The sequence below is a fragment of the Symphalangus syndactylus genome, chromosome 8 (assembly GCF_028878055.3).
Source record: "Symphalangus syndactylus isolate Jambi chromosome 8, NHGRI_mSymSyn1-v2.1_pri, whole genome shotgun sequence".
Lineage (NCBI taxonomy): Eukaryota > Metazoa > Chordata > Mammalia > Primates > Hylobatidae > Symphalangus > Symphalangus syndactylus.
The window spans coordinates 44,277,588-44,304,757 of record NC_072430.2 but is presented as its reverse complement, the minus strand read 5'-3'; the positions used below and the strand labels follow the sequence as shown (position 1 = coordinate 44,304,757).

Here is a 27,170-nt window from a genome sequence, read left to right as displayed (position 1 = left end):
AGGATATCTATCTACTACCTTCAAGAAGAGAAACTGAAGATCAAAGATCAAGCTATACTATTAAATATAAAATAGACAAGCAATACCCATTCTCAAATAAACATTCTCCTGAGAGTTTGCCTTGTTAGTTCTAAATGGTTAGTTTCTCTGTTAGACTCCAAGCTAGACTCTGAAATTAGGTAGCCTTTATAATTTGCTTTAAATATGTGGATTAAAAAAAAACACCTCAAGTGTAAAGGCAAATTGTCATTGAGAATTCTGGGACTATGAGCAACTAGACAGAATGCAAATGAGAGTGTAGACTGGTTGAACACATGTTTATTAACATAGAAGCTCATATTTTATCAATGAAAGCAAGTTGTAATCCCATGAATCCAATATCTGAGTCAAAGGTACAGAGTAAAGAGGTGGAAAATGACAGCAAGTGTACATTGTATCCCCTTAGCAGAAGCCTACTGGAACAAACTCTATTGGCTGACGTGTGAGCATGCAGAATATGACAACCTTGGAGGTTTATGCCCTATTTCCTAGGAACAGGCCACATATAGATTAGACAGAACAGCCCAAAAGTGGGTGGGATTGTTACTTTCATTCCCTCAAAACTGAGAATAAATGCCCAGGTGATCACATACACACCTCAAGCATGAGAAAAGTGGAAGCCCTTTCTGTCTCAGGCTACCAGGAAAGCACAAAGGCTTCATTTCTGGGTTTCTTGGCTTGTCCTTGTGTTTCAGGTTGGTTTGTTATTTTAAGGAGTGGTCTAATTCATGAAGATCTGCAGGGGCTGGACTGTCAAAGCAGGTCTTCCCAGAGACACTGATAAGCAGTCTGTTAACCAGGCAGCTACTTGGGTCTTCCAACCCATGTCAAATGGTTCTGCCTGCATTTCCAGAACCGTGCACTCCTGGAGGCCGGAGGCCAGAGACCCTGGCCAACCTTAAAAGGAGTGCAGAAACTTCCAAACAGCCAAGTTGAGTTTTGTGCCTATCAGGGATCTTCTTTAATTTAGACTCATCCTCTTGGTTTTGAAATTGGTACCCAGAGTAAGACATACCACCTAGACATGCAGTGCCCTGTGGCCACACCTCATTATTCCTACCCAAATCCAGCAGCCAACTCCAATCTCAGTTCCCTGGACTCCACTTCCAGCTTTAGCCAAGGGAGGCAGAGTTAGCCAAGTACTTCCCCAGCCATTTTCTCTTGTAGTTGAAGCCAGAAGCCTGCCATTCTCCACACCAAGCCCCTCCCATAGTCCAAGCAAGACTCAGATCCCACACCTATGCCGGGGCCCACGAGTTCACATGCACACACAGGCCACAGAGGGCCAGGGGGAGACACTCCAGCAGCCACTCTTACACTAAGAAGGGGGTCTAAACCCAGGAAAACAAAAAAGCAAGCTGGGGGAAAAAGGAAAAAGAAAAAGAAAACTAAAAAATAGATATGATGGTTTTGCCCACATTGCAAGACAGGTTAGCCAAGACATACCTTTTGACTAAGACCTCGCAGCCGGTCATTCTTGGGACTATCAGTGAGGTGGGTGGCCTCCTCCATCGCCCCAGGGGCCTTGAGCAGTATTGCTTTGGTTTATTTCAGGAAGTGCTATTGGAAACATAAAACAAAGTGCCTGGCGGGCACTATAAAAAAAATAGAAGAAATACGGTAGCCTTGATCATCCAATGGGTATTGATATGTTTCTTAACAGGGGCAAGGGGAGGGGAAACACACGATGACGTCTCCTTTTATCTTCCAGAAGCACGGCCTCGGCCTCGGCCTCGGGTGGTGGAGTCACTGCTGAGCCCATGATGTTCTGCTTATATTCCATCCCTGCATTTGGAAGTCGTTCTTTGCCAGGAGGAAAGTGAGGAAAAACCAGCAATAACAAAACAGCAGCTCTACTGACGGAGGAGGAGGAGCCCAGGAGGCGGCTGGTCAGGGCCCAGGTGTGGAGGGAGGCCAGGCATAGGCACCCCGACTTCTCTGGAACTACTGACATTTTCTCGCAAGCAGAGAGGAAGATGGAAAGGTCAGGGAGGAGAATGAGGGAGGGGTCTGCCACGGGGAGCCGCAAACTCCTTGGGGCACAGAAAGTGCAACCATCTCCCATTGAGGAAATTCTCCCCACCGGGTGGCTTGCCTCTAAACAGGATATTGCTTCGATTTCTTTGATTTCCCTTCTCTCTCTCTCTCAAAAAAAAGTCTGATTCTAATAATAGCTAGAATATATAAATAATAATGTTTTAATGTTATTGGCTCTTTGTTTCCAACCCAAAGTTCCTCTTCTCTTCTTTTTGCCAATAAATATGAAAATTGAGGACATCAACTCTGCTCCTGTCAAAAAGACCCCCTCCCCTCAGAAAAGAGACAATCCGTCTAACTTCCTATTTCTATGGAAAATAAATAGCGCATCACGATGCCATCTCTCAGAAGAACGCTCATTCTGCTGTTTTGTTTTGTTTCAGTAGTTTGTGCTTCTGTTGTACATACCCAAAACAGAGGGGTGGGGGGAGGGATGGAGGACACATGGGAAGTGAGGGGGAAAAAAAGCAAGGATAGAGGGAAAATCTAAAGTTGCCTTTCATTAAAAAAAATAGATCAGAACCAGCACAATGACCAAAGTCAGAGGGGGATGGCTAATTGCCCAGAGAGTCTGTTCCGTGGGTTTAGCAACTGCCCTTTTTATCTGCTGTGGGCGAACCCCGGCCACTGCGGCGTCCTCGACAGGAGCGAGGCTCTTCCAAATCGTCCTCATCAAAGCCGTGGAAAGTTGACGTGTCACTTTCTGACGTGGAACCGAATAAGTCCTCCGTGGTACGTGCTGCGGCCGCTGCCTCCTTCTCCTTCCTGCCTTCTCCTCCCAAATGAGCTGACATGTATGATGAATATATCAGCACATGGGTTAAGCAACAGACAGCATTATTAATATTCTCATTACATTATTACAATGCTATTCTTAATAGCAAGATATTAAACCATTTGCACACCAAAGGGATTAACCCGGTGCATCACCTGGTGACGGGGATTTGGGACAAAGCAAACATTTCCAGGGAAGAGGCTTCCCCCACTCCCCGAAAAGGCATCATCTCTACCATAGTACATATGTCCACAGCTTCCGACAGCAAAAGATTCAACCATGATCTTTCTTCTGTTGTACATACACACAGGCGCTTGCACGCTCACTCAACCCCGCCCCAGACAATGATTTTCCTTGGTGGTTTTTAAGCCTGGTTGGGATTTCTTTGGTGTTTTCTGTTGGTGTTTCTTTGAACAATGTTTGTCCTTCACTTTGACAGTCAGCTCTACAAAGGTATTACTGTCAGATAACCCATTCAAGGTGGTTAAGCCTCCATCTATTTCATTTTTATTTTTACCCACTTCTAATCCCATTCTTTCAGAACCCTTTCAATTCTCCCCTTATGCCATGTTGTTCATTTGCACTCAAAGCAAAAGGAAGTTGGAAAGTCTGATAAGTGGTAGGTGATAAAAGAGTCTGTTTTCTTTAACCACAGGAGGAAATTTCTGTGATCTGCATCCACATACATGTGCACGCGTGCACACCACACATACACACACATACACACACACACACTCCAGCCACCAGCCATGCCTAGGTATTGGTTACTCCAGAAAGTTCAGTTGTCAAATCTCACTCAGGGCACTACAAAGGTGAGAAATAGTAGCAGAAAAGCCCTAATAAATCAGAGCATCCTGAAATCTGTAAAACTCAGGTTTAAACTTTTTCACATTCTAAATGAGCCCCAGGACTGCTCTTGTATAAGGGAATGATACATCCCTCATGGTGCCAATTTCAGGAACCTCAGTTTCTCCCAGGAAACAGCAGTGGTAGGGTAGATGGGAGGGGAAGGAAGCTCTTCCAAGCTCCATACTCTTCTCTGGAAGGACCGTAGGGAGGCTCCAGAGAAGTATTCGCCCACCTGCCTTAACAAGCACATCTCATCTCATGGGCCAATGACACCTGTTTCTTCCCATGGTATCAACTATTTCAGGAACACCAAAGTCAGACCTTGACTAAATGATCTACCAAAACCAATCCTTGGTAAATGCAATGAGAATACCTAGGCTGGTAGAAAATGGCTCCCTGAACCACATAGCAGACAGAACCTTGGGGGAAAAGCTGAGGGAAAGTTGTGGAAAGAGGCTTTGCATAGAAAAAAACAACTTCCCACTCCTGACATCCCATGGCTTAGATTCTAGCACCCCATCTTTTGTAAGAAAGGAAGGGGAGAAATTATAGCAGTTTGTAACGAGAATTCTGAAGCTGCCCCCTCTAACCCATCCAAACCTACAGCAGTCCATAACGTGTTGCTTAGACCATCACTCCAAGTAACCTTGCTTCTGGAAGTAGAGATTTCATCTGATTGCTTGCTTTTAAAAAACACTGCATTGAATTTCATCTGTTTTTTTTTTTAAGTATCTTAAAAAAACACAGTCCACTATCACAAGGGCCCTGTCTTCTACGCTAGCATCCATAGAGTAAAAAATTCAATGTTAGGTACCATGTTTGGAAAGTAAATGAATTGACAGAATTGCACAAATGGACCACCCTTGAGTGTCACACGTTGAGGGTTGTGTGCAGCAGAAACCACAGTCCTTTTAAAATTACTGATTTGCTACTCAAGCCAGCCTTAAGCCCTAAACAGCCCTACCATCAAAATATAAAAGGGCTAAAGCTAAGGTTTGCAGACAGAGCAAGGAAAGAGCTGAGCTGCTACAGTCAACCATGATGGGGTCATCTCAGTTCTTCTCTGGGGACTGGGAGTGAAAAAGACACTGGATAGAAAGGTAGAAAGGAGAAATGACTCCTTATTGCTGGAACCAAGCATCCAACCAAACTGTTTCACCTACTCATATCAGGGGTTGATGAGACTAAAAATGGGGTTGAAATTCCCTCCTCCCTGCCTCGCACTGTGGTCTAGTGCTGACACAATACAATATGAAAAATAAGTAGTACCAACCAACCATGGCCAGCCAAAAATAATGGTTTGGTTAGAACTAAAAAAAAAACAACCATTTGAACATAACCTGAAGACGTGAATTCATTTTAAGAATGAAGGAACAAGACCAAAAGTCTCTTTCTGTTCTTTTAGCCTTTGGATAGGTTAAAATATAAACATATACACCAAATCAACTGCAGATTACCCTAGGAATGCCTGTCCTTTTGCCTCATTGATCTATTGGGGTCTCTTCTGTTCCGTTTTAGAAAATGAGATGAGTGGCCAATGGCGGTGCTGTTTATGCAGCTAGCCAGGAGCCCAGGGATCTCTGACTCCCACAATTCAAGATGTGGTTGCTCTCCAAATACTCATGTTTCCACACCACACCACACTCTTCGGGTTTGCCCTAGGCACTTCCACAGAACAAACACATCTTTCTGTTACATGTGCATCATCCACTACGAGAAAGCACGTTGCCTTCTCTCCAGGTTTTTCCACTCTACCTCGCTGTGGTCCGTAAAAACACGCACAAAGAAATATGCAGCTCATGGAAAGGCTAGACACAAACCCAAAACTTCTCTTTGCCCTTTCCCCTGGATCCTAGGGCATAACTTTTTGTTCTTGAGACCCAAAGAAGAAAAATACCAGAATGAGCTGAAAACCCCTCTCCACTCGAAAGCATCGCCACCATCGCTTCCCTCTCCAGTCTCCAGCACCACAAGATGGAAGAGGAATGCAAGAGGAGCATTCCTGGTCTATGGGCACCCCGTGTGGGAAGGGGCCACACTCACCAGAGCGTCCACAGTCTGCGCAGGACACCAGCTCTTCAGGCCGCCCACTCTTCTTATTCATGTTGGAGCCCCCCAAGCAGAAGTCACAGTAGTTATTGGGAATGACTGTTCCATCCGGTCCTTTCTGGGCTGTGGGAACATTTAAAAGATTCCAATTTCAGGCTTATATGAGTTTCAACTGCCCCTTCTTCTCCTCCTACAGTGTGGTAGAATCTGCTCCAGAAGGAATCTGAGGTTTTATTATAACCAAGTTGGCAAATTGGGCCACTCTTTCTTTTGGATCCTTTCAGGTTTAATGGTACTAATAATATCTTGCAAGTCACCCAGAGTTTAATTTTTAGAATATTCCCCAGCTCTGTGTTGTTGCAGAAATCACCCTGCTCCTCTGATTGCATCCTTAGATGATCAAACCATCCAGAAGGGGTACTGGTCAAGTGAACTACTCTCAGCCCTAAACAATCAGCCCTGTGGGCCCAGGCCCCAGGCATCAGATGGAAACCACACACCGTGGTGTGAAGACAGGGAGAGGAAAGAGCCAGTGCCTGGACCTTGCCATTGGGAACAGTGCTCTTGTTTAGGAGATATTCTTCCTGTCCCTGAAATGGAAAACAAAGAAGCGCTGATGGGAGGTCATTTCCGGGAAGAACACCAAAGATGCTCTTGAGGACTTGGACAAACATCTTGGTGGGGTATCAATCTCCCTGAAGGGGAGTCTCATCTCCCTGAAGTCCAGACCCATTGATCATGGAAAGTACCCAAGACCCCAAGTGCACAAAATCAGAACTAGACCCAGGTTTCTAGGCACTTGGCTCAGCCTCATGCCAGAGATGGATTAAATGGTGAGTTATTGAGCATGGCTTTAGGCTTAAGACTGTCACAAGTAACTGAACACACTAACTTCAAAACCCACTCCTGCTGGAGATCCTTAAACAAAGGCAAAGAGAAATCTTGGGACATGACTTTGAAAACAAAGCCTGTGAGGAGAATAGCACCTGTCCTCATGCACCAAAATCATTCCATTTCTAGCGGCTGCTTGAGAAGCCTTGAACAGATATTTGCATGGACAGAAATGCCTCCCTTTTTCTGTTTCTCCCTCCCTATTGCGGGCATTTCTTTGTCATATTCACACTCCCTGTTTGTGACTAAGAAGAAAAGTCTTTCTGTTTATGGGATCAGCCCTAACCGTCCAAGTATCTTCCTCCTCACCAGACCCAGTGTCTGCTGCTGCCTTTCATTATTCACTGGCTAACGTTAATCAGGGTCCCATAGGGTACAAATCTGAAAAAGGAAGCAGAGTTGTGAGCAGAAATACCATCCAGACAGTAAGTGATAAACGGATTCACCCACTTTAATGTGATTCCCTCTGGCCTCCACTTCCTCCATGCCTCTGCTTTGCCTCCAGGAACAGAAAACTTACCTGGGGAAGGCAGAAGACAAAAGCTAGAGGAATTTCATTATAGAGGGTTAATCCATTTATCAGTTGCTATTTGGATTGTTTAATTGGTTTCTAAGTCATTGATTTCCATCTTCAGGGAAGCAGACAATTCTCTACAAGAAGTGTTAGCTGTTTGGGGGAGACAGAGGAGCTGGCCACATTCTGGGGTCTGTTGAGTGTAGGCTTGTCTTCATCAGTCCCTGGATCTCAAACACATCTGCATGGCATACAGAATGCTTTTGCAAATAATCTCCAAAAAGCAGTACATCTGCAAAAGTTTTACTCTACCTATAAAATTTTCATTTCCCAAATCCAGAAGTACCAGAGTCCCCTTCTCCCTTCTCCCTCAATTGCCATCTTTGTCATTTTTAGAACTCTCCTAAGAAAATCCAAGCATCTCTATGAAGCAAATAAACTCAGGGTTTCCTCAACAAGATATGGATGGAAAACTATCAAATGATGAACAGAAAGAAGAGATAGGGTATACTAAATTTAGGGGCTGAGGGTAAACCAAAGTTAAGTGTCATGATTGATATGAGCTAGATATAAAATGTGGAGATGCCAGTCGTTACTTAGGTAGCTTCCTGCCTGGAAGGCAATCAGAGAATCCCATATATATCATTCATAAAAACTTACAGGGGGCCTAGTCCCCTCAGCTGTCTCTCTCCTATACTCTTAGGGACTTACTATAATTTGCAATTTCCTCCCCATTCACAAGATCTTTAAGCAACTAAAGAATCTGATTTTCTCCAACACACTGTATCCCTCATGATGTATGAAGATGAGGAAGTAAAATATAGAGTATAAAAGCTTGCAGATTAATTCTTGATATGGTTTGGCTGTGTCCCCGCCCAAATCTCATCTTGAATTGCAGCTCCCATAATCCCCACATGTCATGAGAGAGACCCAGTAGGATATAATTGAATCATGGGGGCAGGTTTTTCCCTAGCTGCTCTTGTGATAGTGAATAAGTCTCATGGGATCTGATGGTTTTATAAGGGGCAGTTCCCCTGCACATGCTCTCTTGCCTGCTGCCATGTAAGACGTGCCTTTGCTCCTCCTTTGCCTTCTGCCATGATTGTGAGGCCTCCCCAGCCAGGTGAAACTGTGAGTCCATTAAACCTCTTTCTCTTTATAAATTACCCAATCTCGGGTGTTTCTTCCTAGCAATATGAAAATAGTGGAACTGTGAGTCCATTAAACCTCTTTGTCTTTGTAAATTACCCAATCTCAGGTGTTTCTTCCTAGCAGTATGAAAATGGACTAATACAATTCTACACAGCAGTCACTACCAACAGACCATTGGTAGAACACCCTATTGAATCAGGAACTCTAATACTACAAGAAATAAAAAATTAGAAATGATCTAGTAGAGCTAAGCAGGCAGTGATGGAAGAATTGAGCCTTTGTAAAAAGACCAAAGGAAAAGAATTGAATTAATCTGAAAAAGGGAAGCTTCTGAGGAGATGGAGTCAGAGCAGCATCCTGTTGGCCATACAGAGTTCCTGTCCAAGGGGTGAGGGAGGTTCTAAAATCCCATGTATAGGTCCTGGTATGTGCAGGAGTGACATGCCAGGCCAGCTGGGGTGCGGAGGTACATTTTTAGTCTGGCAATGGCCCAGTATAGAAAGTGATCATGCACAGCTCTGTTTTATTTTCAGAGAAATCATTTTTGCTTCAGTTTCTACTCTTTTCTTACAATAGTGAGCTCAAAGCATCCTTCCATTGTGGTCAGATGGTGTGGAACGGACTAATTGCTTATGCACCTGATTTTCTTATACTTTTTGGTACTTGGGATTAGTTTCAGAGCAAGGGTTCTCCCATGGAGCTCTCCCAAACTTCAGCTAAAACATATCAGTCATGCCCTGGGGAGGGCACTGTTGATATCACCATTATGACCCTTGTTTATATTGAGTCTGTGTGCCTCCTCTCCCCGTTTTACATTATCATCTCTCCATATTAAATAGATCTACTCCTTCAGGCTGGAGACCAGGTCTAACTCATTGTTGGAACCCCTACAATCTGTGGGATGAGTGACTTAGAGAGGGATGGCAGGGATGTTAGTGGGTGGCACAGTGATGCCCTGGGAGCACCGGATATCATTCACTGCCCCTGGTTTATTTCCCTACAGAGGAGAGCTGGTCCATGTGTGCATGAATTGGTCTGCCACCTGGTCTCACGGCCAGCTCCCAGAGTACACAGAAGTCGGTAGCCAACGGCCCTACGTCACTGGAAGAATAACACTGTTCCCCTCCTGTGGGAGGTGAGACATCATTCTGCGCCAAACACACAAGAACAGAGAAGACAATGATTCATTGTCTCTTGAGAAGAGGATACCAGGTCATGCCTATCCACTCAGCCTCCCTTTTGTTCAACCACGTATTGAGAAGAAAAGGAAGCAGACATTTATCACACCACAAAACTGTGGCAAATCTTTTGCTGGATGCTTTATATATGTTATTTCATTGATTCTTGCAAAAACTTTGTGAAGTAGGGATTTTTTTGACAGATGCAGTAACTGAAATCCAAAGAGATTAAAGCGCTGGCTCCAAGCCTCGGGTGGGCTCTTCGAAAGCAGGATTCACCCCCAGTTTGTCTGTGTCCCCAGAGATTGTGCCTCTAATCACACTTCTCTGCCTCCTGGGAAGTCCAGAGGTAAACACTTTCCAGCCATACCTTGCATATAAAATATTTCATAAATCTCTTTAGAGTCAACCTGATTCACCCAATACAATATTTACGAAACCCAAAGCGATAAAAATTATTGAGACCAGCCTGATAAAAGTGGAAATTCCATTTGAACTTAATGTCCCTACTACAGTAATCCATCCTGGGTGATCCTGTTTATTGTCATCTACTCTATGAAAACACTTCTCTGGAGAATTCCAGAGGCTCATGAAGGAATTTTTTTAAGTAAAGCTCACATCATGGCTAGGTTGGCCTATGGCCTGACCCAGCCATGAGCAATTTCCTGGTACCGTATATGAGATCATTATAAAAAGGATTTTACTATAAATAGGAAGCTCGCCCAGACCTTGCAAGTGGGATTTAAATAGAGATTTTGCTTCTGCTTATGGGAAATTGAGTCCTGCTTTATAGAATAAGATGACGGGGAGGGCAAAGACCCAACTGGCATCTCTATGGCAGCATCTGCGATGATGGATGTGGTTTTCTGTTGATTAATGTTCATGGGCTGAGATCATATAAGAGATACAAGTAAGTTGCTGAGAAAATAAAGTGAACCTTAAGAGTTTAGAAATCTACCTGAGGGAGATAACTCTAAAAAGCTCAAAGGAAAAAAAAATGGAAATCAGGAACAAAGTTCAAGAAGAAAGTAGAAAAAAAATAACAGAAGGCAGGGAAGAGCATTCAGATAAATCAAAGCAAGGAAAAGGAAAAGTGAAGCTTCACACAGTCCCACGACCACGCTCAGGGAAGCGAGAGCAGAGCATTCTGGAAAGGTATTAGTGCACGCTACAGGATTTTTGAGTTAAATCAGGTTTTATGTCTACGGCAAACAAGGCCCCAAATCTTCCATAAAACTACCACCCAGGCAGCGCCGCCTCTCCCCCTCCCAGTCGGATCTCCGCTGTGATGTGCCTGCCACTCACAGAAAGAATGAGTGGCAGGGACAAACCAGCCGTCGGCAACAGCCACTCGTCTGGGTTCTGCTGAGACCAGAGCTGCGTCCCAAGCATCCTAGGGAATAGGAAACAGGCCAGAAGTTCAGGCTCCTCCTTGGCATGTGCACAAAAGCATGGCCTCACATCCTGAGCAGACGCTCTGACCGCCTGCCAGGGCCTGGTGTGCACAAATGCGCGGCCACGCTCGGTGCCCACCACCCACCACCCAGCCCCAGCCCCAGCCCCAGCCCCAGCCCCAGCTGAGCAGCTCCATTTCTAGAGCCGGCTAGCCTGGGAGGTTGGGGTGCACAGCCCTTGGGGAATTCGGGGGCAGTAAGCAGAGCCCTCTGGGAGGAGATGCGCCTCTCCTCGCCCCTCTCGTTTGTTCCCCCCCGCCACCCTCCACAGGCTGACAGTTCCCGTGTCCCTCTACAGGTCTGACATGTTTCCATGGCAACCGGAATCCTGGGCTCCGGCAGCCTCTGCTCTTGCCACCTGTTATGACTTCATCTCTCAAGTGTAAAGCATGCTAGCCCCGTGCCACTTGGCTGTGCAGAGCGCATCTTCAGAGGACGACGGAGGGAAGAAAAGGGGAGAGGAAAGGAGGGAAAGCGGAGAGGCAGCCCAGGCCGGCCAGGCGGGACGTGCTGGCTAGGCCAGTCCAGGGGAGGAAGCCTGGGGGCCGGAGATGGGAGGGTGGGGAGCAAGGGTGGACCCCGACGTGCCTTCCCTGCAGAATCAGGAGCAGGCCTCAGCTGGAGGCCATTGCCACGGCCTGCTACCTCTGCCCAGCCTTTAATGAGGGCTGTGGGAGGAGGGGGAGGAGGGCTCGGGAGGGAAGGCGGCTGCGAGGAGCTCCGGCAGGCCCAGCGTGGAGCAGAGCCAGGAGAGGGTTAAAAGTGGTGTGATAGAGACTGTGGGGAAGGCTGGACCAGAGGGCAAAGGGAGCATCAAAGCCGGGATAAATGGCCTTAATTCTCATGCTCCCGCTCGCCGGTCGTGTTTACTCATATAAATTATCCCCCAGGCCTGACACCTTTTTTCACTGCTTCCCTAGAACTGATGAAAAAATAAATCCCACAGATCCCAGGAATAAAAAGTGTGGGGCTTTCATTCAGGCTGGTTCTCCCTGGCCACCTAATAGCAACTCAGGTCCTGCCCCAGGGCTCCAGGAGGAAGACAAAGGAAGCCTTCCTCCCAAATGTGGAGGGGCAGGGGGCCTGGAAGCCTGGAGGGGAAGCAGACAGTAGGACCCGCTCCCCACGTGACCCTCCAACCATCAGAGCCCTCGACGGCCAAGAACTCGCTCTCCCCACAGGCCATCTTGCCACCAGCTCTGAGGACACCGTGAATATATGGGAAAGTAAAGGGGACTGCGCCGGAGCGGATGTGGAAGGCGCTGAGGCCCAGGGCTGCTGTCATGAGTCCTCACATTTATGGATGGGGCTGATAAACTGTCACACTCCGCACTGTCAAGGACAAGGTGAGACAAGATGAGCTGGAATGGCAGCACATGCCACAGGAGAGCTGGAAAGGCAGGTGGCTAACAACTAAAGCCATGGCCAGAGGGCGGGCTTCTCTGGAGAGGCCTCTGCACACAGGGAAGGGCCCCTAGGCCCAGGGTTTTGACTGCATTGATGATCTAGAGGCAAGAGAACATGCTAGGTGATGTCCTGAGGTCCCTTTCAAGCCTATTATTCAAGCATTATAATCAGGTGAAAAAAGAGACAGAAAAGCCAAGTTTTCCACACCCAGAGGAACCCAGCCTTTCATCGCTGTTCTATACTCATGTAAATGCCTCTTTTCCTGTTAGCCATGTGCTACCTGAGGGCAGGAGCCATGTCCTTCACCGCTGTATCCCTGGCCCCTGGCCGGCAGTGAGTGACACAGAGCTGACAATCAATGCTGAGTGAAAGGATGGACAAATCACCACAGAGGCTTTTTGAGAAAAAAAAAATCTGCCAGGCAAAGGGAAGTTAATGACTAGGAATTGAGTGCACGGAGAGTCCCCTGAGCATGGGGTGACCATCCTAAGTCCCTCTTGTATTAAGGCACAAAAGAAGTGAGAAGGAGAAATATTGGAGCCCCTTGGAGAGAAGAAAGCTGTGGTGTGGAGAGCCATTGCATCTGCCTCCCCCGGGAATCCTCTCTCTCAGGCATTTCTTAGTCAACCAGAATGGAAGGCATCAAGAATCCCCAGGCTCAACTGGGCCCAGAGTCTTGAGTCTCATTCCGTGTCTCACCAGGGACTCAGCAGCAGCCAGTGAGAACAAAGGCCCCATCTTGCTGTGTGTTTTGGTGACTGTAGAAATAATATAAATATCTCAAAATGTGGAGTCAACCCTCCATCCTTCCTCTGCCTGCCTTCTTTTCCTCCATCTTTATCCAACGCTTACTTCTTTAGAGACAAACTTGGTGAATATTTACTCCTAAAAACTGTGCCGTAAAAGCAGAAAACATATCCACTCACACTGATGTTTCCATCTTGATGGATGTATTTGGTGAGAGTTGTAATTTGCGATTTGCCAAAAGGCCACAACAATTTGCCAGGAGTGTGTGCACCATGTCACCAGCTCTGGGGCTAGATGGTCACACGGCCCCCAAGGAATGTCCTTTGTGCTCCAGCTTTAGGTGGGCAATCCTGGGTCTGCCATTAATGCTTCAGAATAGTAAGAAAAAGACCAAGTAAAGCTTAGGAATGGGTCGGGCGTGGTGGCTCACGCCTGTAATCCCAGCACTTTGGGAGGCCAAGGCAGGTGGATCATGAGGTCAGGAGTTCAAGACCGGCCTGGCCAACATGGCAAAACCTCATCTCTACTAAAAATACAAAAATTAGCCAGGTGTGGTGGCACATGCCTGTAATCCCAGCTACTCGGGAGGCTGAGGCAGGAGAATCACTTGAACCTGGGAGGCAGAGGTTGCAGTGAGCCGAGATTGTGCCATTGCACTCCAGGCTGGGCAACAAGAGCAAGACTCTGTCTCAAAAAAAAAAAAAAAAAAAAAAAAAGCTTAGGAATGTTCTCAGTGTTGATGACACTGAGATGAATATCTCATTCCTTAACACGTAATGAGATATTTCAGTTTTCCAGTGTTTGGTGATATGGGTCAGTTCATGCCCTGATGTGGCAACTTGTGATTGCTACTAAATGAGTTTGTTGAAGGAGAAAACGTTAATTTGAGAGCAACTGTATCAACCAGGCTCTGAACAAAGTGATGTCACTCCCCTTAATGAATTCCAGACAGCTTGGTGTGTTAGAGCTGGATGAATTTTGTCTGTTTAAGTTGTTGGGATATTATTATCGACATAATTAGGATTCAACAAGCCCCTTGTTTTGCTTTGCCCAGCCCTGCCCTCTCAACCCTCTTCACTAGCACCACTGAACTCTGTCTGCAAGGGGACCAGCATTTTCTTTGTTCTTCAGACTGAAAGCCGTATTTAAGAAAAGGGAAAGCATGAGCCTTCTGCTTTAGACCTGAGGATTTGGAAGGAATCAAGAGACCACAGAGTCTTGGGGCAGCACAGCCTGAGGATGGGGGCACAGGCAGGGGCACACTCCAAAGGCAGGCCGGGAAGTTGGTGCTGAGAGTCAGAGACGTCTGCCCTACATGGGATGGAGCATTAGGAAAAGAGCAAAAACCAAGGCTACCCCTTCAATTTGACAGTACAACCTGACTCCTGGCCAGTTACCTGGCTCAGTGCATCCAAAAGAAAAAAGGAATTAAAAGGAAGTTGACTGACTGAACATCAGTCTTGGAAAGCTAGATTTCTGTAAGGTAGTGGTTTACCTGGGAACTTGTCAAAAATGCAAATTCCCAGTCAGGCACAGTGGCTCATGCCTGTAATCCCAGAATTTTGGGAGGCCAAGCAGGTGGATCACTTGAGGTCAGGAGTTCGAGACCAGCCTGGCTAACATAGCAAAACGCTGCCTCTGCTAAAAATACAAAAATTAGCTGGGTGTGGTGGTGCACACCTGTAATCCCAGCTACTCAGGAGGCTGAGGCAAGAGAATCACTTGAACCCAGAAGGTGCAGGTTGCAGTGAGCCGAGGTCGCGCCACTGCACTCCAGCCTGGGTGACAGAACAAGACTCCATCTCAAAAAAAAAAAAAAAAAAAGCAAATTTCAGGGCCCGAATTGCTGAATCAGAAACTCTGGGGGTGGGATCCAGTGGGTGGGCTGTGCTTTAACAAATGCTCCAGGTGATTCTGATGCAACCTCAAGCTTGAGAAACATGGCTCTAATGTGGTGTGACAGTTATGTCACCTGGAAGTCATTTACTTAATCATCATAGCCTATGAGATAGATGCCATTAATGATCTGATTTTACATAGTGATCCATGAGGCACATGGAGGCTATGCAGCTCAGCTAAGGTCACATGTTAGTCAGTGGCTCACTTGGCTCTGAACTCAAGCAACCACGCACCTGAGGGGAGGTGAGTCAGAGAGGTGGACATGCAGGGCCTCACAGGCTAGGGCTTCCCAGATTTTGCTGTGCAAATCATTTGGGGATCTCATTAACATTCAGGTTGGAATTCATAGATCCAGGGTACAGCCTGAGATTCTACATGTCTTAAAAGCTCCCCTGGTAGGGCGGCCATGCATCCAGGTTTGACTGGGACAGACGGTTCTAGGGCGTGGGGCTTTCAGTGCTGTAGCTGGGCAAACCTGGACAAGCTGTCACCAAGCCCCAGGTGCTGCTGACCACCCTGTCAGATGCAAAACACAGACCCACAAGATGAGGAGTTTGGGTTGTATTGAAATGTGATGAAAGTGTTGAGAGCAAGGGAGTGACATCATCTGCTTTATATCTTACATATATATACTTTTTTAGAAACAAGGTTTCACTCTGTCTGCCAGACTGGAGTGCAGTGGCACAATCACGGCTTACTACAACCTCAACCTCCTGGCTTCAAGCAACCCTCCCACCTCAGCCTCCCGAGTAGCTGGGATTATAGGCGTGCACCACCACATCTGGCTAATTTTTGTATTTTTAGTAGAGATGGGGCTTCACCATGTTGACCAGGCTGGTCTCGAACTCCTGAGCTCAAGCAATCTGCTCACCTTGGCCTCCCAAACTGCTGGGATTACAGATATGAGCCACAGCCTACTTTAGAGGCTGGGAGACCAATAAAAAAAAGTTGTAACAACCCAGGCAGAAGCCAGGGGTGGCCAGAAGATAGAGAGAGGGAGAAAATGTAGGGTCTATTTTGGAAGATTGAAGGAAAACCAAGAGGCAAGGATGAATCCTAACATTTCACTTCAGGCTCAAGCGTTTGTTTTTTTTTTAAAGAGCAAGTTTAGAAGAAAAAAAAAAATGAGAGCCAGGAAAGACAGTGAGACACAGAATGAGAGAGAAAGACTCAGGAAAATTATGGAATAGAATGATGTGTGATTTTTTTTTCTGTAGAAAAAAACTCATTTACCAATTAAAGTATGACCTAGAATTTGTAATGCAGGGGTAGGGTCTATAAAACATCCCAAACAGCCAAAGTTAGTAAAGAGCTTTGAAGAGTAAATGTGCCTGCTATGGACTGAAGTGTGTCCCTCATCCCCAAAATTCATATGTCAGAGCCCTAACCCCCAAAAGGATGATATTTGGAAAGGGGTCTTTGGGAGGCAATTAGGTTTAGTGGGGTCATGAGGGTGGGGTCCTTGTAATGAGATTAGTGCCCTTATTAGACACCAAAGAGCTTGTTTCTCTCTCTCTCTCCACCCGTACACACCAAAGAAAGGCCATGTGAGGACACAATGAGAAGGCAGCTATCTGCAAGGAGAGAGCCCTCACCACACTCTCACTCTGCCAGAACCTTGATCTTGGACTTCTAGTCTCCAGAATTGTGAGAAATAAATTCCTGTTGTTTAAGCCACGCAGTCGATGGAATTTTGTTAAGACAGTGCCTATTAACATGTTCATCTCTTTTGAAAAGCCACAATGCAACATGATGTATTAGACAACTGGTCTTGAGGCAAAAATTAAGTGACATCGGTAGGATCATGACAAAGATCCAAGCCTTGGGACTAGGGCCCATCACTCAGGGTTGCAAAGTCCTCACATAACTGAATGGTATCCAACTCAAGCCCATTCACATCTCAGCTTCCCACCCTGCTGTCTGTTACTCAACCTCTCTGAGCCTCAGTTTCCTTGTCTGTAAAATGAGAATAATAACATGTCCCTAATGGACTTACGATCATAACATGAGGTGATGTGTGTAAAATGCCTGACACCTAGTAGTTGTTCCATCATCTCTTTCCCTCTTTCCTCTTCTATGTGCAAGATAATTTTACTTCTAACAAGGCAGGAAAAATCAAAGACCTAAGTAAGTAAACTCTCCCAGTAAGTGATGCATGACTTGTGAATTCACATTCATCCTCCCTGACCATGGATACATGACTTGGTCTTTGTGTGCCTTGCTGTCCTCTGGGGGATATAGCACCTGCCTTGTAGGGTTATTGTGAGGAAGGAATGAGATACACGTGGCATGCTTAGCACCATGTCTGACATACTTAAGGAATGCAAGCAAGTACCATTGCCACTGTTGCTGTTTGGTATGTGGGTCTCTTCAATCCTGCATATTTCTAGGTAATTAGGCCCAAAATGTAAGAGAAATAAAAGAGGTTCAGAGACAGCCAAGAGACATGTGGAGGCCCAATCCTAGGGCAATGGCATGGCAAATAAAAGGGTGCCACACTTGTCTAGATTGCCCTCCACAGCTTTCTCTGGCTGAGTTTTATGCCTCTGTCTTATTTCCACAATTGCACCAAAAGTTCTCCCAGGGCTGAGACCACGTTATCCCTTTCTGGAGGTCCAGTTGCACTTCTCCCAACAACTGAGTGCATGTACAGTAAGTGCTTAATAAATATTCATATTGAGCCTGTTTAGAAGGATCTGTGTCCCATATCTAAGATTTAGCTAAGGATAGGCCAGGGCCAGGTCAGGCTCTGATAGTTACTGCTGATGCCAATGACATCCCACAGGCAGTTAGCTTCACAGGGGTGGCAAAGTCCTATCACATGCGCTCAGACGGAGCCACGACTCAGATGAGCCATCTGTGGTCACAGACATGCCTGTGGGCCCAAACGGGACAGAGATGGGACATTAGTGTTTACAGGCATGGTGCCAAACACTCACATTATCTCATTTAAGACTCACAGCAATCCCATGAAGTCAAGAGGATTATTACCTCCGTTTTATAGACGAGGCAACTAAGAAGCAGAAGTGTAGGTAAGTGGCCCACATTTGCACCACTGGAAGATGGCAGAGTGCCAGGGTCACCATTCACACCCTGGACTGACCAACTCCACAGCTATTCCCCCAGCCACAGGGTCAAGGATGTAGATGACCTTTGAGGCCAGAAAATGAGCCCCAAGTATCCCCTGCAAGGACCAGAGCAACTCTACGGATTCTTTGCTATATAATCTGAAAACTTTCTAGTTAAATAATAATTTCTCTAAAGAACATCTGTTGCTAGTTTCCCAATTTACTCTTTGAGAAGGAAGAAGCAGCCCAATATTACAGAAAGAGCTCTGTATCTAAACTTTCCTCTGTCTCCCCTAATAACAAAGGCTGGATTTCTGGTGTCAAGTTTAGGTACGCAGTTGGCTGTGTGGGGTTTATGGCTTTTCAGTCACCTTTCAGAGTAATCTAAAATTTCTAAGCTTGTTTCAAAGGTAATTTTCACTCTATCTCTTAAAGCTTTTGGCTGCCCCCAGGCCATATGTTGGAGGACAAGAGATGTCAGAAGACTAACATCTGTTAGATCTTTCCCAACAGTGTGGCAATGACATCATATGCTTCTTTTAGATAATTTGCACATTATCAGACTAATTTTCAGATTATCTAATCAGCAGACATTACCCTTAATCAACTTGGTTCTCCCCTTTCAGCTCTGCAGAGTACAATATGCCCTCCAAAGGCGTGCTAGAGCTGGGGCTTTTTTTTCTCTCAACAGAGATGAAAAGCCTAACTTTGCACCAGGCACACCACCCTTGCACAAAAGGCTGAGACCTCCAGGAACCTAGGACAACCCATCTTCAATTCCACAGACTTGAAAAATCAGCTTGAAATAAATTTTATAGATTCATATTTTTTTAAATTTCCCTCTTAGGAGCTCTGAGTATGCTATAGAGAGTATGTTATATTTACTTATGGTATTAAATAAAAGAGATACAACATATAACAATAAGACTCCAAACACGTTTTTATAAGTTATTTGTTCTTGCCTTCTAGTAATTGCTACTCTGGCTTCCCACTGTCTATAGGATAAAGACTACACAGAGGGGCATAGAAGATGCTTCCCACTGTGGCCCCTGACTACATTTCCATCTTTCCTCTGCATCCCCTAAATCCAACATTACTATCAGACCCAATGACTTCCAATTGTCTGAACGTGCCATGCTATTTCATACCTGCCTGCCTTCATGTACAGTTCCCTCTACCTGGGAAGCCCTCTCCCTCCTAAGAAACTCCTTCTCATTCTTCAAGAGCTAACTTGAATGTCACCTCTTCAGTGAAGTCTTTGCAAATCCCCTAATGCAGTAGTCCTAAAGCTTTAGTGTGCACCAGAATGCCCCGGAGAGCTTTGTAAGACCCAGACTGCTGGCCCCCATCCTTGGAGTCTCTGTTTCAGGACATCCAGTAGAACCTGAAAATCTACATTTTTCAACAAGGTCCCAAGTGATGCTAATGCCACACTTGGAATACCACTGCCCTAAGGCATAGAAAGTACCCTGTGCCCTTGAGTCCTGAACTCTCTCATGGTTCTGTACACACCCCATTGCACACTCCCACTCAAGACTGTGAGCTCAAAGACAGGGCTGAGTCCTATTTATGCCTGTCCTCCCTAGTCCCAGCATATAGACAATATTCAATACATGCTTATTACATGGATAGGTGGATGGATAGATGGATGGATGGATGGATGGATGGATGGATGGATGGATGGACAGATGAGATGGATGGATGGATGGATGGATGGGTGGGTGGGTTGATGAATGGATGGATGGATGGGTGAATGGATGGATGGATGGATGGATGGATGGATGGATGGATGGATGGATGACATATGCACAGATGGATGGATGCATGGATTGATTAGACTGAATTTATTTACACAGCTTTTCATCCAGGCCCAGGACTTCATAAATGTCTATCCTCACTCCAAAAATTACCTCAAAAACATCATCTATAATCAATTCCCACTGTGCAGAGAAGGTAAAAAGAAGTTCAAAGAGTTTAACATCACAAGCCTATGTTAAGGTGGTTTTGAATTCTAGTCCAGATCTCTTTCTGCTACTCTACCCCACTGGGGCTCCCCACTAAGGCTGCATTTAAGTAGTCACAATGGTATGCTTCTGAGTGCATCTTTCAGAGTCCTATCCTCCCCAGTTGCCCTCCTTTTATTCATGTATGTGTACATCTATGTGTAGGTGTGTGTACGTATGCATGTGCACACACACAGTCATTTATTTCATTTGCAAAAAGTAGATGAAGGTGGTAAAAGAAATGGAGGCAGAAGAGGCACACAGCCTCATGCAGCGAGAGGGTGGGATGCAGCCCACATGCAGAGGACCCCATCAGAAAATCACTATTTCCCAAAGGGGAGTGTTTGAGCTCCAAGCACCCCTGGCTTCCTGTAGTTAAGGCAGAGAGGCAAGGGCACACAGGAAAGGGGACAAATGTACAGGAAACACAAGAAATGTATACTCAGGAGAAAATGAGAGACTAAGGGAGAAACAAAGGCGCGAGAGCATCAGCTTGGGGGCCAGGCGATCAGGAGTGGCAGTGGATTGCTGAGCTTGCAGCACAGGGCAGCATGGGCAGGGGCGGGGAAGGTCAGTGCCGGCTCCAGCAGTCCACTCTGCCCTTTCAGCAGCAGCAGCAGCTGCAGGATGAGCCATGGGCTCTGCTGAAGACACAGTTGGGGGGCGATAGAGCAAGCGACAGCAGGAGGACCAAAGTCAAAAGGTCGCTACTGCTGCAGGTGGTGCGAACCCAGCTGCCCTTGGCCCTGCAAACCCTGTGTCTGTAAGGCTGTTTTTCCATTAGGCCTCCACTCACATGCAGCTTGGGTCACCCTGCAGCTCTGCTAAAGGGGGAAAAAGTCAGCATTTCCACTTCACTGGTGTCCAGACCTTCTCCTGGGGGAGCCGCAGATTAGCCTCTTGGATTAAGCTCTCCTACCTGCCCCTCCCCTCCAAAAGCCTCACCAAGGGAGGATCATGAAGCTGAGACCTTAGGATGCTGCCGAGCTGTCACATCCAATTCAGCACACAGCCCCAGTGGCATTTAGGGGCAGGATGGATGGGAGCCATCCCCTACCCCCAAACAGTGGGAGCAGCTAATGACTAGGTATTAATGATGCTGGCAATTAGTGCTCACAAGAAAATAGTCAGGGGGCTGCTCACCAGGGGAATGTGGGAGGGAGCAGAGCACACATTCGGGGCGGCGAGCAAGTCAGCGGCGTGCGTGGTGCAGAGAACCTGGGATGACCAGCTGCCTCATGGGTTTGTCCAGAGAAATTGGGGGCAGGGGAAAGGATGGTTTCTGCAGGCACTAAAGGCCTTTCTGCTGTACCCTCCCCACTAGCAAAACTGGGTTAATCACAGAGTTTTCGAGAAGGGCACTGTGAGACGTCACTAAAAAGGTGTTTGTGAGGGTTCTGGAACCTTCTTCGTGTGGGGAGGCCCCGGATCTGCCTGGGAATACCTATTATTTTCTAGGAGGTTTTAAACCCTTGGCCAGGCAAATGTTCCTTTTTGCAGAGCCCACTTTCTCATCAGCAGGGTGAGAAAGAGGAAAAGGGGAGGGGGAGTTGGAGTGTGTGCCACTCACTGACAAGCCCACAGAGGTGAGAACAAGCCACCCATGAAATTTCATAGGCAGACGTCTCCACATCTCCACGCAGGGCGAGGGGAGACAGGCACAGCTTCTTTCCCAAGCAAGGCTGTGTGGCCTCAAGGGGAGGACACTAGAAGGCCAAACACCCGCGCCCACGAGGGCTCGTGAGGAGATCCACACCCGAGTGCTGGTCTCAGAAGTCAACCAACCCTGAGGGGACCACAGGGATCGCTGGGGAGGCTGCCTCCTTCTACTTCGGGTCTGCAGCACACCTCCCCGTGCAGCCACAAACACCAGGCACATGGACGGACACACACGCACATGTGCACACACGGCATGAACACATATACACACACGCAGGTACACACACAATACACACACACGCACACACACAAGCGCACACACGCACAACGCACACACACACACAAGCACATACACACACAACACGTATACACATGCACACACGTGCACATACAACATGCACGCACACACACACGCACATAAACATGCACACACACGCATAGACACACACACACCCGGCTCATAATGAGGCTACAGGAGAACAAAGGAAAATGAGACACAGACAGACAAGAAGCATTCCAAACCCCAGGGCATGAATAAAGGAACAAAATGGCCTGACATTTGAGAAGACATATAAGGAGATAAGCTAGCACAGGGGAGTGAGAAATAAGGTTATCAAGCTAATAAACACTTTAGAGAGCGCAACAATGGCGAAGAAACACTTTTCAGGGAGCAACCAAAATCAAAGGAGATTCTTCTCAGCCTCCTCATGGTGGGAGACAACAGCTCCGTGTGACCTCTTGGGCACTTAGACAAGGGAAAAGAGGAGAGACAGGGAAATGCAAGTAGTGGCTGCCTCAGTACAGGTCAGTATCTTTTCCTTTTTGAAAGACAAGGGTGACTGGACCAAGGAAAGCTCTTCCCAGAGAGGTCTCAGTGTTGGAGCTCCTCAGGCCCTGGCAAGGAGAGGCGGGCAAGGCTTGGGGGGCACCTCCTGCTCTGCTGTTCAGGTTCTGTCCAGATGACAACAGCAGGTGAGAAAGCAAGGGTCTGTCGCACTAAAGGCTTGCACCTTGGAAGTGAGCAAAAATTCAAGAAGGTGCTGAAGGCTGAATTGCATCCCCTCCCCACTCCCAAATTCCTATGTTGAAAGCGTAACCCATGGTACCTTGGACTGTGACTTGGTTCGGAGGTAGGGTCCTTAAAGAGGCATTTAAAGAGGTAAAGTTAAAATGGGCTTAGGATAGACCCTAATATCCAATCTGACAGGTGTTCTTACAAGAAGAGGAAATGGGCTGGGCGTGGTGGCTCACGCCTATAATCCCAGCCCTTTGGGAGGCCGAGGCAGGTGGATCACGAGGTCAAGAGATCGAGACCACCCTGGCCAACATGGTGAAACCCTGTCTCTACTAAAAATACAAAAATTAGCTGGGCGTGGTGGTGAGTGCCTATAGTCCCAACTACTCGGGAGGCTGAGGCAGGAGAATCTCTTGAACCTGGAAAGCAGAGGTTGCAGTGAGCCGAGATCACGCCACTGCACTCCAGCCTGGTGACGGAGAAAGACTCCTTCTCAGAAAAAAAAAAAAAAAGAAGAAGAGGAAATGTGGACACAAAAGCAGACGCCAGAGCATGCATGCACACAGAGACAACTGTGCCAGCGGACAGGAGAAGGCAGCATCTGCAAGTCTAGGAGAGGAAACCAACCGTGCCAGCACCGTGACCTTGGACGTCCAGCCTCCAGAACTATGAGAAAATTAATTTCTGTGGTTTAAGCCACCCCGTCTGTGGGGTTTTCTTACGAGAACCCTAGCAAACCCATAAAGAAGGCAATGTTACAAGGGGAAAGTGGGGTGGAGGTTAACGGAGGCCCCACACTAATCCGAAGAATGGTCTTGGTCACAGGTGTGTTCATTATTTCAAATACTTGGTGAAAGTGGCCAGTAGACATCAGTTGACTAAGTTGTTGGCTAACATGCATCCTCTAATCCTAGAGTCTGAGTATTTTAAAGATCTGATCCCTTTCACTGCATTAAGTTGTTCACTTTCAGAACACCTACCACCAAATCTTCTGAACAAAATGAAAAACACATGGCCTGTCCACGAATATTCTTCACTGAGAGATCTCAGTGTGGCCCACATCTTCGAGCAGGCTCTAAAGATTCCATTATCCCATGTCCATGTTGAGATTTCTGCAGGCCCAGAGATCATAAGCGATGTTCTAGAGGAAAGTCAAGTGGAAAATGCTAAGCCCCTTTGGATTCCCTAATTCATAATTGGAAGTTGAGGTAGGAGAGCACAGAAATGGAAACACAAATCTTCAGGATCATTTTGGGTTTTGAGAGCCCAACATCCCAAATGACAAATCCACCCAGATCCCATTTGCCATTTGAATGCTGAAGCAAAGAACATGGGGTCTCCAGGCAGCATTTCTAAGGCAGGAGAGCCCTGTACCAAAATGTGATCCCCTCCCCTCTACAACAAAACCACAGCAATAGATAAGAATATTCCAAGGCACTTAGTGGCCAAGCAGGCATTTTGAATGTGTGTCTGAACTGACACACCTATGACCTATGCCCAACCCAGTCTGAGTGGCTGGCTCTTCAGGAGCTGAGGGAAAAGAGTTGTAGGTCTGGCATCTGACAGTGGCCAGGTAAGGACTTTCTCTTCTGCTTAACACTCACCTTCCTTCCTCTGGGAGCAGAGCAGGGTGTGTAAGCCCAGTCCTGCTATTGCGAAACCTAGGGTTGGGCTGAGCTGCAGGGGCAGCTGGCTGGCTGGCTGAAAGGGCCAACACACTACAGCACATTGAGACCACTCAACGGTTGCTACCAGAAGATGCCAGCAGTGAGAAAAAGGAACAAGGAACGCTCCCCAGCCTGTCTAACCCACTTCTTCACTGCCCCAACCTAACAAGTAGGCACTCACGCCTGTGGTTCTCATTTCTGTGGTTGGGTGGGGACCGAGTCTCCTGGTCTTGAGCTTCATCCCCCTCCTCGCTGGCCAGGTGAGTGTGAGCATAGTGGTAGCTGAGCCCCGGTCGGTTCTTGTAGCGCTTGCCACAGACTATAGAGGAAAAGAGGAAAAAAGGGAGAGATACAAATATTAGCAACCTGTGCAGCCACCGCTGTCATTCTCCCAAACAGTGATCCCATCCATCCACCCCAGAGCCAGGCTTCCCTTAAAACTGCCTCCCATCCCAACACCCCTTTCCCCCACCCAACAGAACCAACACCCTTATAACAACTCAGCTCATGGAAAGAAAAACTGTAAAAGTAAAATATGAGGTTAAGAGCTGTGTGAGCACTCCACCGTTTCTAGCTGTGAGACCCAGGGCAAGTCACTTGACCTCTCTGTGCCTCAGTTTCTTCCGAGATAAAATGGGAACAATAACAGTACTTACCTCACAGGGTCATTGTGATAAGTTTATCTCTGTGCAAAGTACTTAAAACGGTGTCAGGCACTTTGTAAGGGTAATTGTTATGACGTTGAATTCAGAGGGCACTGGGAATCTACCCAATCCAACATCCCATGACACAGATGAGGCAAGTGAGACCCAGCAATGCCAAGTGACTTGCCCAGGAACACACAACTAGTGTGGCAGAGACACCAGAACCCATGTCTCCTGGGTTCCTGTGCACTGTCCCTTCCACCACCCCATGGTTGGCCTCTGCAAGAAGTAGAAAAGTTTTATCTGGATAATCCTTTTGATGTCTCACCCAGTGATTTTGTGCCAGAAACACATGCTGCACTTCCACCATGAACGTCATGGAGTTAAAGCATCCTTGGTGGGTGTAGTCACCAAGAGCTTGTGCCCCTGATGCCCTAGGGCAGCCAAATCTGTAAAAGGTGCTCTCACAAGTACTACCTCTCAAATGGGGCAGTTTGAGCCAAGGGCAGTGAGCAATCGAAATGTGCCTTCTTGGAGCCAAGAAGAAAGGGCAGCAGTTCTGTTGGTTAGATGCTCAGTTCCTGGGAAGCAGAAGTCTGGCTAAATGGCTCAAGGTCACACTACCACCCTCAACCTCCCCACATAGAGTTCATTATCTCAGCCCCTAGGGGGATGGCATTGCTGGTAGCAGAAACCTCAAGAGTCTTCCCAGTGAAATGTCCATGCCAACCTTCTATGCTTGCCCCCCAGCCTGGGTCCCCATCAGAGCAAACCAACCTGCTCTGCTGGAGTGCCTGAAAGTTACAAATGCTAAAAGACTTCTCCCTTGTGCTGACATGACCGAGTCATACAAGGAAGCATAAATGCTTCACAAGGTGGGAAGAGCACAACTTTAGCATCAGGCCTGGGTTCAAATCCCAGTTCCAGCTGCTGAGGTTCACTGGATGTGTGGTCCTGAGAGTACAGAGAAGTGCTGTTATCCAGTCATCTTATCCAATACCCTTATTACTTCTGATAGAGTTTCTCTTCCTACCAGATTCTCTTGGGGTTTTTTCAGTAGACAAACATTGGCCAAGATAATGTCACCTCTTCTTCCCCATATTTACATAAACTATTTTATCTTAGCCTAGATCATTTGTAAGAACCACCAAAACAATATTTTAAAATGGCAAAAGCAAGCATTTCCAATGTTAATGAAGGCGGATTTAGTGTTTCACTGTTTAGAATGATGTATCTGGCTAATTTTTAGTCTTTACCAAATTTAAGTAGTGCTTCTTATTCCTGTTATAGAGTTTTATTATAGGAGAATTTTATCAACTACCCTTTCAGCAGCTACTATAATATGATTCTCCTTTACTTTGTTGATAAGGTAAATTACATTGATTTCCTAATATTTCCTATTATTGAACCATTCTTGCATTCCTAGAATGCACTCCATTTGGTCAGAGTATATTATTTATTTGATACACTGCTGCATTCTGCTTTCTAATATTGCATCTTGAACCTGTACTAAGACTTGAGCTTGATCTATAATTTTGGGACTATCTTTTATTAGGTTTCAATTTTATGGTCATGTTGATTTCTAAAAATTAATTGAAGAGTTTTGCTGCACGAAAATGGACAAGCTGTAGCTCTGTGCCTTTTCTTTTATCTGAAAATAAGGACAACAGTACTTATCTTGAAGGATGGGTAAAGGGATAATAAATAGCATTTGCAAGCAGCTCTCTCAATACCCAGCACATAATAGATGCTCAATAAATGGTAAATGAGGGACAAGGGCTGTCAGCATTTTTTGCTGCATCTTAAGTACTGGATCTTCCTGAAAAGAGGGACTTTGACCCTTGCCTCATATTATAAAATCTGGCAATTGGTTGGACTTCTTTGTTAAGGCAAGATGACAGTCTGAAATTCAAGTTGGTGACCCAGTGACTATAAATTCAAGTCCCAATGTTTAGCTCCCACTTATAAGTGAGAACATATGGTATTTGGTTTCCTGTTTCTGCATTAATTCACTTAGGATAATGGCCTCCAGCTGCATCCATGTTGCAAAGGACATGATTTTGTTCTTTTTTATGGCTGTGTAATATTCCATGGAATATACTAAACACTGGGTACACACAGAC

General features: G+C 46.4%; 1 protein-coding gene across 3 annotated transcripts in view; it reads right to left on the bottom strand.

Annotated features, from left to right (window-relative positions):
- Positions 1-27,170, bottom strand: part of DPF3 (double PHD fingers 3) — a 282,519-nt gene that overhangs the window by 53,482 nt on the left and 201,867 nt on the right. For 2 of the 3 annotated variants that reach the window (XM_055288909.2, XM_063644313.1), the window contains exons 7-8: positions 24,585-24,722; positions 5,744-5,872 (exon numbers count right to left, since the gene is read on the bottom strand). In XM_055288909.2, coding sequence (XP_055144884.1) covers positions 5,744-5,872; positions 24,585-24,722 — 267 coding nt within the window. Of the gene's footprint in view, positions 1-1,485; positions 2,864-5,743; positions 5,873-24,584; positions 24,723-27,170 lie in introns of all 3 variants that reach the window. The other variant, XR_010122063.1, reaches the window with a different exon arrangement.